Below are 10,316 nucleotides of genomic sequence, written 5' to 3' on the forward strand. Positions count from 1 at the left end.
TTGCTCACTTTTTAATTGGATTATTTGTTTTTTGTTATCGAGTTTACGAAATCCTTATACATTTTGAATATTAACCCCTTATTAGATATATGGCTTGCAATAATTTCCTCCCATTCTGTAGCTTGCCTTTTCATTTTGTTGATTGTTTCCTTTGTTGTGCAGAAACTTTTTGTTTGATGCAGTCCCACTTGTTTATTTTTGCTTTTGTTGCCTGTGCGTTTGATGTCACACCCAAAAAATCATTGCCAAGACCAATGTCAAAGAGGAATATTGTTGAGCTATAAAAAAGAAGGAAATCCTGCCATTTGCCATGACTTGGATGAAGCTGGATGGCATTATGCAAATTGAAATAAGCAGACACAGAAAGAGAGATGTGACATGATCTCACTTATATGTGGAATCTAAAAATAAAAAAGCTGAACTCATAGAAATAGAGAACACAGAGGGTGGAATGGTCTGGGAGTGAGGGAAATGGGTAGATGCTGATCAAATGTTATACAAGCCCATTATAAGATGAGTAAGTCCTGTGGATCTAATGTACAGCATATTGACTATAGTTAATAATACTGTATTGTATACTAGAAATATGATAGGAGAGTATATCCTAAGCATTCTCGTCACACACATACACAAAAATGATAACTATGGGAGGTGATACATATGTTCATTAACCTGATTGTGGTAATCACTTCTCAATGTGTATGTATATCAAATCACCACATCGTAAACTTTAAATATATACAATTTTGTTTGTCAATTATGCCTCAATAAAGCTGGAAAAAGTAAAACAAAAGAAAAAGAAAATAGATTCTGCTTGAAGCAATAAGGATATTTGAGAATGAACAAATTTTTCATTTCTTGAGGACACTGCAAAGAAACATTTTTTCACATTTTTAAAATTATAAGTTATTTTAATTAATTCCATTGGAAACTTGGAATTTCCCTGATCAGGTTATTTATGTATGCTTCTAACAATTTAGTCATAGATAAGGAATAAAATGAATCCTATCTGTGGAGCTTAAAGAGCCTACTTTGTGTACAGCTCTGTGCCTAGTGATATCACAAAGACCTGGGCAGTCAGTGTCCATTGGAAGAGCTTAAAGAAGATTACTATGACAAACACACTTAAAGTTCAATAATTATTCCAATTGCATGATGGAAATCCATTAGAAACTTTTAGTTTTACACATTGAAACTTAAGTGATGGAACTAACAGCAATAATCTCTGGAAAATGTATTCAAAAAATGAAAATCGAATTTACATTGAACATTCCTTGTTGTTGTTTCTGAACAAATTCCTCTTGAGACAACTGTAATTAAGCTGTGCAGTGGATGCAATCCCTATGGTCTCTAGTCAGAATAGAAATACTGCCTATTCCATCACCATGTTATACTGTGGAATCATAAGAAGTCTGGAAGTCCAACAAGGAAAAGAAAATTTGCCTTGTGGTTCTGGGTATGTCCTCCCATTCACAACTTCCTGTAAAATTGCACTGAGGTTGTGGAAAAGAGATGCTGTTCACTCTGGTTTCCATGGATTTTGGCTGCCTAATCATTGGCTTACTCTTTTCAAATCAAAATGAGCAAAAATATGTATGAAAATGAACAGATAAATGACTGGAAATATACTCTCTTCCAAAATCTTAAGTGTGGCTCTAAGGAAGGTTATGGAATTGAGAAGACCAGAGTAGAGCACCTTTCTATTTTACTCTATACACTTAGGTTTTATGTCACTCCTTTACAATTAAAATGCCTTCATATATTACTTACATTATAGCTTGTGTATAGGAGTAGAATGTCAATAAGATAAAAAAAAATAAGATTATGTAATTTAAAGCCATTGTTTTTCTAAATTTCTGTGAAAATAGCCTAAGATCCAGAACTCAAAATCAGGAAGGAATATTGCATCCATTTTCACTGGGCAGTTATTTAGAAAGGTTTAGCAAAAGGAATCTAAGTGTCTGGGTTCTCATGTCAGACCGCTGATCATAGGACAGTTCCTTTTTCTGAGGTTTGATAGACACATGTGCTAGGTGACTGGATTCCTTTAGCTTATCTGCCCTCTTTCTTGTCTCCACAGATGTCTGGTTCTGAGCCTACAATGAGTGGAAACCAGTCCCTCTGCACCACATTCACATTTGTGGCTTTTTCCTCTCTGGCAGAGTTACAACCTGTGCTCTTCATTGTGTTCTTAATCATCTACTTGTTTACTATGGGAGGAAACCTCATCATCATTTGCCTGATCTGGGTCACCCCTTCCCTGCACACCCCCATGTATTTCTTCCTGGTTAACCTCTCCTTCCTGGAGATGTGCTATATCACCAGTGTGGTGCCTCAGATGCTGGTGCACCTGTTGGTGGAGACCAAGAGCATAAGCGTGGGAGGTTGTGCAGCTCAGATGTATGTATTTAGCATCTTGGGGCTGACAGAATGCTGCCTGCTAGCAGCCATGGCTTATGACCGCTTTGTAGCTATTTGTTACCCGCTGCATTACACTCTCCTGATGGGCCCCCGTGTGTGTTTGAAATTGGCTGCAGCATCTTGGACCACCGGGGTGGTGGTGGAGTCAGCCCAGATCACCTGGATCTTCACTCTGCCCTTCTGTGGAGCAGGAAAGATTCAGCACTTTTTTTGTGACATCATGCCCGTAGTGAAATTGGCTTGTGTTGATACCTCCCACAACGAAATCATGTTCTTTGCTGTCTCCATGCTCTTCATTATGAGTCCCTGTTTCCTCATTCTGTGCTCCTACACGCGCATCCTTGTAACCATCTTGGGAATCCCTTCAGCAGCTGGCAGACGCAGAGCCTTCTCCACTTGTTCTTCTCATATCCTGGTTGTTTCTCTGTTCTATGGCACTGCCTTATTCACTTATCTCCAACATAAGACCACACACACTCCAGAAACAGACAAAGCAACTGCTCTCATGTACACAGTGGTCACACCTGCTCTGAATCCTGTTATCTATGCCTTGAGGAACAAAGAAGTAAAGGAAGCCTTTCAAAGAGTAACACAAAGGAACCCTCTGAGACAAACGACCTAAATCATCCATAGTAGCAGAAACTCACACTGTTGTTCAGAGAGGTTTCCTAAGGTTTTATGTTCCCTCTACCAGTATTAATTGTCATTAAAGTATTCATAGGATAGCAACCAGGAAACACTTAGAACTGTTCTAACTAGAGGTATATCGATTATATGTGTATTGTAAAGATTTGCTTTTGTCTTCACTGTTTTTTCTATGGTTTTCTGACTCATAGAGTTCTTCTGTTGTGATTCAGTGAACATAGCAAACACTACTGAAACAATGGTATGTCCAAACACCATGAAGTGAACTTTGATCTGTGACTCAAACTATATTAAAAGACTAATCCAGTAATCCATTTCCCACTTGATACAAGTTGGTAGCACATTTGCTGTGCATAATGATGAGGTAATGAAGTGGTTTGCAGATCACAACAGAATAGTCATAGCACATTGAAATGTAAGATTCTGAAGCTTCTAAAAAGATGATAAAAAAAGTGATTGAGTTGCACCAACACTCTAGGAAATTGTTTGGTCTTCGTCACCGTGGTTATTGGGAATTTAGGAATACAGAACACTGTGAATGAGATTTCCAAGAAGGAGAAACTTTGGAGGAAGAAATACATTAAAATCTTTAGGCAGGGATTCAGCAAAGTGAAGAGTATTAAGTTCCCCATCATGCTCAACATTGTACTTGAGAAATAGAAACAGGGAAATAACAGTTTGCAGCAAAGCTTCATCTGTAAGTCCAAGCCGAATGAACTCTATGTCTATTGATTGGTTCTTATTTCCCTTTTACAAATCTCATCAAAACTACACAATAAAGATGATGAAACTAGCAATAACAGTGAGTTTTTTTTTCGTTTTCAAAATATGCGTACAACCACGGAAAGACACTTTTGCAGAATCATGTCCATTATTTTTTTTTCCTGCATAAAATGTCATGTGATAGCTAAAGTCATGTAACGGATTAGCTTAGACATCATTGTATCCTGAGAGATATTCCCTTTTTATGAACTTGTAGAGTTCCTATTTGCCAAAGTGCAATGTACCTGATTGTTTCCAATATGACTCCTTACCATATGGATATTTTAAAGAATCAGGGCATGTAAATCACATGAATTACATTTTCTACTGATATTAGAGAAAAAATGATTGAAGTACATTCTAAACATCAGTGTCAATTATAACCCATGTTCCAAAAGCTGCTCCTCAACAATGGACTTTTAAGTTCATGTTATATCTACCAATGTTATGCTTTTCATATTTTATTTTTCATCCAGTTCCTAAATTTAACCTATAACCTCTGAATATCATTCTATACATTTACTCAATGAAGAAAAATCTTGTTTATTATTTTTTATCATTATCCTACTTTTTGCTAAAAGTATCAGTCTACCTGCTTTTTTATCATTTGATACTAAGTTCAAGAAATGAGTTGGTGGTTTCCTAAATCTATATGATATATGGGAAGAAACGTAAGTATAGGAAAACTAAATAAAAGAGAAATCAAAAATGCTTTCCTTGGGCCGGCCCCATGGCGTAGCGGTTAAGTGAGCGCGCTCCGCTGCTGGCTGCCCGGGTTCGGATCCGGGGCGCGCACCGACGCACTGCTTCTCCGGCCATGCTGAGGCCGCGTCCCACATACAGCAACTAGAAGAACCTGCAGCTATGACACACAACTATCTACTGGGGCTTTGGGGGAAAAATAAATAAATAAATAAAATTAAAAAAAAAAATGCTTTCCTTAACTTCATCTTCCTTAATGATACATACAATGATATGTATCACTCATAATTTACAATTCCTTCAACTAATTTTTTGTACAAACCATAAGAGGTTGATCTGCATATCTAGGTGATTTTCAAAACCAGATTTAGGTATTGTTGCAATTATTATGCTGGCCCATTCCTGATGAGGCAGTGGTCTTCAATAGTTTCTTATGATCCTTACTGCATTATTTTTGCAAACATCTTCATTACTTTTAACTCTTTGAGTTCTACATTTTCTTTAGGTTAAAATATTTATTTTGCCATTTAAAAATTGGCCAGATTTACCTAAACAGACATTTTTTTAATATGTCCTAGCAGAACTATCCTGGAAGTTAAAATTGTTGAAAATCGATGGATCCTGTACTTATCCATATTATTATCCATATTATTTTTACATTATTATTTAACTCTTTAATATTCTATTACAGGTACTCTATGACTAGCATTTCTTTGATGTACTTATTTAATTGTTTTCTCTAAGGTCACAATTTAAGCACCTGTTAGGAAGAACATTAATTTTATTCATTTCTCCATTTTTCTTGATCTATCTCCATGTATTATATTTCTCCCTTACAAATCATTACTTCACATTATTACTACTGGTAATCTTTTACTAATCATTACATAATCCATTATGCCTCAGTTGGAGTAATGAAAACTAAGCTTTCCTGACTTAATTTTCACGATTCTGTTTTTTAGCTCTGTGTATTTCAAACGGCCTTATCCTTAGTGAGCTATCTGTTGCTCCTATGCATAAAGCTAATAATAATGATTATTTCACACTGTTGTTTCCAGAATTACATATAAAACACCTACCAGTGCCTGTAATTTAGTGAGTAGTCAACAAAATAGAGATCTTGTTTTTTTAATTACTATTTTATAGAGGTCATATTGGCTTATAACATTGAGCAAATATCAGGTGTACATTATTATATACCAGTTTCTATTATACTGCTTCGTGTTCACCACCAATAGTCTAATTTTTACCCATCACCATACATCCAGAGATCTTATTTTTATATCACATTTATTGTTCAGCTTCCCTCACTAGATAAGAAAAGCTGAAAGCATTTCAGGGGAAAGCATTTCAGCATTTCAGGTGGAAGGTCTCTTAAGATATAAGTTGTGCCTGTATTTAAGAAGCCATGTTAAAAAAAAAAAAAACTAATACAACATTATATGTTAATTATATCTCAATAAAACAGGAAAAAAAAAAGAAGCTATGTTACTTGTTCAAGACCTAACTTAAAAAAAAAACAGCACTATCAAACTACCTGGGGACTCAGAATTCAGAGGCCAATGGTAGTGGTTCTATTAGATATAACGTGAGGTGATACGTCATAGACTGACTGAAGTGCCGGAGAAGACAGATGATGTAACTTTAATCTGCCTGAGAGTGGGAAGAAGTGGGAATGGGGAAATCTTAGTTCAGCAGGGCTAGACCCTTATCAAGAGTTACAGAATATCCTTTATGGTCAATATAGTAGATGACAGACGTTTAAAAATACACAAATAAAGCATTTGAGAATAGCTCAGTAATAAATTAGTGGTTTAACTTGAATAGTATAATTTAAGCAAACTCATCCTGGTTGACGCATAACTGAATCAAAATGAAAATAAATATTTAGAGAGCTTAGGTTTTACTTTTATTAGATTGTCTCAATATGTTATATGTACTTTTTTCATTTTATATGCTATTAAGATTTCTAAAAGTTAGATAATGCTCCAGGATTATTAGATCTATTTTCTCAAAATGGGAAAAGTATATACATAAGTGATCAAGGAAAAATATAGTCAGTTGTTTAAATAACCATTATTCCTGAAATCATGTTCATGACTCAAATATATTTTAAGATCCAGTTCATTAACAAATTGTACAGAAATCTGTAAAACTGTCCAGTCAATTACATACTGTATGTATTTTTCTCCCTAGCTATATTTTATTCTGCTCTTTAGACAGTATTTTCAAACATATTTTCTTCAAGTCAAGACCTCCAGTTAAAATAAAAAGTAAGTGAAAAAGAAATTATGGCCTAATGCATACACATTTTTGGAAAAAATCATGAAATGTGATGTGTATCTGTGAAAACATTTTTTATTATATTTAAATTCTGGTCATGACACAGAAATAGATTTGAGGTCTTGAAATTCCAGATTATGATCTGCAGTTCAAAATTCCTTAGAAAACACCCCATTTTACTATTTCGGTCTCACTGGCAGGATATTCGGCTATATATGTGTATACATATATATAGAGAGAGAGAGAGAGAGACATATGGCAATCTGAAAAGAATAAATACATTGAGTTAGCATTGTTCTCCTTATGTAAGCTCATTTACAAGCAGTTTCAATTAGTTTCAGAAGTATCCCAAGTTATTGAAAGGAGTTTTTTGGGTGTGAGTACACCAAATAAATATTGCATTTTGTTAGTAATTCTTAAAATAAATCAGTAAGATAAATTTTTAATCTATAATTGAAATATTTGTAAATGTTAACAATTCTCTAAGAGAAACTAAACAACCGGTTTCTGTGGAATGTACTTTAATACAATGATCATCTTTTTTTAATAGACAAACATTTTCTAATTTGAACATCAACACCGATGGTTAATTTCTGCTGCAGTTTTATTTTCATTTCATTAAATAGAGTATGGAACAATAAATTGATAGTACTACAAAAAACATAAATGAAAATTAGTTTTAAGTATGCTGTAACTAAGTACAAATAAAGAATGGTAATAACTTTTACATTGCACACTCATTAAATATAACTTAAATGAAAAATATTTTATATTCTTGAATAACTAGAATTGGAAGACAAAAAACACAGATTAAAAAACTTAGCTCAATTTCTTTAAGATATTCAGAGGAAAAGGAAGTGAGATGTGAAAATAATGCTTGAAAAGAAATATGATGAATATCAAAGAAATGAAAGCTAAAAAAAAAAGGGGGGGAACTATGTATTAGAAGCTACAATTAGATATACTGGTATTATTACAGACTCTTTTGCTCACTTCCTTTATATATAATGCAATAGGATATTCATTTGTTTAAGAAAGAAGCAATCCTCTGTATCATAGTCATGAAGGCTTTTTTCACTTGTTGGTTCCGTAAAGTGTAGATGAAAGGATTCAAAAGTGGGGCAATGGAGGTATTGAGCACTGCAATTCCCTTGGAGAAAGGTATTCTTTGTTTAACTGATGGTTTAACATACATGAAGATACAGCTGCCATAAGAAAGGGATATCACAATCAGGTGAGAAGAACATGTTGAAAAGGCCTTTCTCCTCTGACTAGTTGCAGGAATTCTTAGAATGGTCAAGGCAATGTAGGTATATGATATTATCACCATTACCAGCGTGACCAGGAGTGTCACTGAAGCAGAAATAAATCCCATTGTCTCTATGAGCTGTGTGTCTGAGCAGGAGATCTGCATGAGGGGAGTCGTGTCACAGTAGAAATGATCAACAATGTTGGAGGCACAGAAGTCCAGCTCTAGGCCTAACAGGAGAGGTACAAAGATGGTAAAGAACCCAGCAAGCCAACAACTGAGGACGAGCTGTGTGCAGATTTTACTGTTCATGATGATTGTGTAATGTAGGGGCTTACAGATGGCAACATAGCGGTCATAGGACATACATGCCAGCAGGTAAAATTCAGATGCTCCAAGAAGGAAAGCAAAAAACACTTGAGCAACACAACTGTTATAAGAAATAGTTTTGTCCCCAGTTGCCATAGTAGCCAGAAATTTAGGGATGCATGTAGTAGTGTAGGAAATTTCTAAGAACGAAAAATTCCTCAGGAAAAAATACATGGGGGTCTTAAGGTGAGTGTCCACTAGGGTGAGTGTGATAATGATCAGATTGCCAGTGATGCTTAGCAAGTAGATGAGAAGCAGGAAGAGAAATAACACAACTTTCAACTGTGGATGATCAGTCAAACCTGCTAGGATAAACAGTGTTACTCTTGTATGGTTTCCCATTACCATCCTCCCCTTGTCCAGGTCTAAACAGAAAAAAAAAAGAAAGAAAATGATGACCCCAATGGAACAATAACAGTGATAATTAGCGTGTAGGACAAGTTAGCAAAGCGATGTTTCAGATGGAGTAACACAGTGCTCATCCGTGTTTTAAAGATGGCTCTGCCAGGAAGAATACTAGTTTAATTTCTAGAATATCTGAACAGAGAATTCAACCTTTAGTTTGCAATTCTACCAGATAATAATCTATATAATGGTAGTAATTGTTGATTGTTTTTATGTGAATAAATTAGAGAGATATAGTGGGCCTTTTAAAGCATAGAAAAATGCTTCTTCTCTCTTGATAGCATGCAAGAGTTGTTACAACATGACATTTCCTGTTCATTTAAAGAAATTTGCACTCTAGAACCACAACGACACCTGTCATAACAAGTACTTCAGCCTATGTTTTGAATTTAACACACATGTACACACAAAGCTAGCCATAATCAATACACAGGGCTTATATAATTTGACCAGTTTACTCAACTAATCAAACTCAAATGTCTGATTCCTGTGTCATTTACTTTCATAGCTAATGAAATCCAATATTGATAAGTGAATATGAGGCAGTGGGAATAACTTTATTTTCTGTTCTTATTAATATTTCCATTCCCTCAATCTCTGTTATCACCCCCATCCTTCCCACTTTGTTCTCCAAAACAAAATCAGCTGGCACAGCCTGGAAATATCCATGTGTCTGGCAAGAATCTGCAGTTTTCTTCTGCAGGTTGTGGTGTTGAAAATGGACCAGGTAAAGAAAAGAGAAAAGTGAGATAAAAGGATGTCGAAGCAAAGAGAAATATATAAATATGAGTTCATGAAATTGAATGAGGTTGGAGAAGTAAAGAGAAGAGAAAGGTAAAGACAAAGTTGTATGGAAATCCCTAGACCTAAGAAGGATTTTTTAAAGATAGGATAGTGGGTTTGAGGAAAAAATTAAAAGAAGATTAAAAATACGTAAATTTTGGGCCGATCCAGTGCCATAGTGGTTAAGTTCCATGTGCTCCACATCAACAGCCCAGGTTCAGTTCCTGGGCATGGACCCTCACCACTCATCGTGCCTGCTGTGATGGTGACCCACAGATGTTAGGTCAGGGTGAATCTTCCTCAAGCACAAAAAAAAAAGAGAGGAAGATTGGCAATAGATGATAGCTCAGAGCAAATCTTCCTCAGGAAAAATAATATATATATATGTAAATTAGTAAGTAAATCTTTAAAGATTTAAAATGTGTCAATTACTAAGTAAAATTTTTAAAATAAAAATATGTAAATTATTAAGTAAAAATATGTAACAAGTAAAAATTATGAGGACAAAATTGTTTACCAATGAAATTTTCTCTATCTGCTTCTATTTGTTCTACTTACCATTTTGTTCTTTGTCTAAAATGCAGACTGAAAACATGAATAATTTTGAGATCAGCATGGTCAAAAAGAGATGAGGAGTGAGTATTTGATAAATTTCAACACATAATGAATCACAGAATAATCTTGACACAAATTTTAG

General features: G+C 34.9%; 2 protein-coding genes across 2 annotated transcripts; one reads left to right on the forward strand and one right to left on the reverse strand.

Moving 5' to 3' along the window:
* The first annotated feature begins 2,101 nt into the window (after positions 1–2,101).
* On the forward strand, positions 2,102–3,043 carry LOC131416557 (olfactory receptor 10C1-like). Its single transcript, XM_058559225.1, has one exon. It carries the CDS (start codon positions 2,102–2,104, stop codon positions 3,041–3,043), a length of 942 nt encoding a protein of 313 aa, XP_058415208.1.
* A 4,791-nt stretch (positions 3,044–7,834) lies between these two features.
* Positions 7,835–8,773, reverse strand: LOC131415698 (olfactory receptor 6C74-like). The gene has a single exon (XM_058557511.1). It carries the CDS (start codon positions 8,771–8,773, stop codon positions 7,835–7,837), a length of 939 nt encoding a protein of 312 aa, XP_058413494.1.
* Between the last annotated feature and the right edge of the window lie 1,543 nt (positions 8,774–10,316).

The sequence above is a fragment of the Diceros bicornis genome, chromosome 17 (assembly GCF_020826845.1).
Source record: "Diceros bicornis minor isolate mBicDic1 chromosome 17, mDicBic1.mat.cur, whole genome shotgun sequence".
NCBI lineage: Eukaryota > Metazoa > Chordata > Mammalia > Perissodactyla > Rhinocerotidae > Diceros > Diceros bicornis.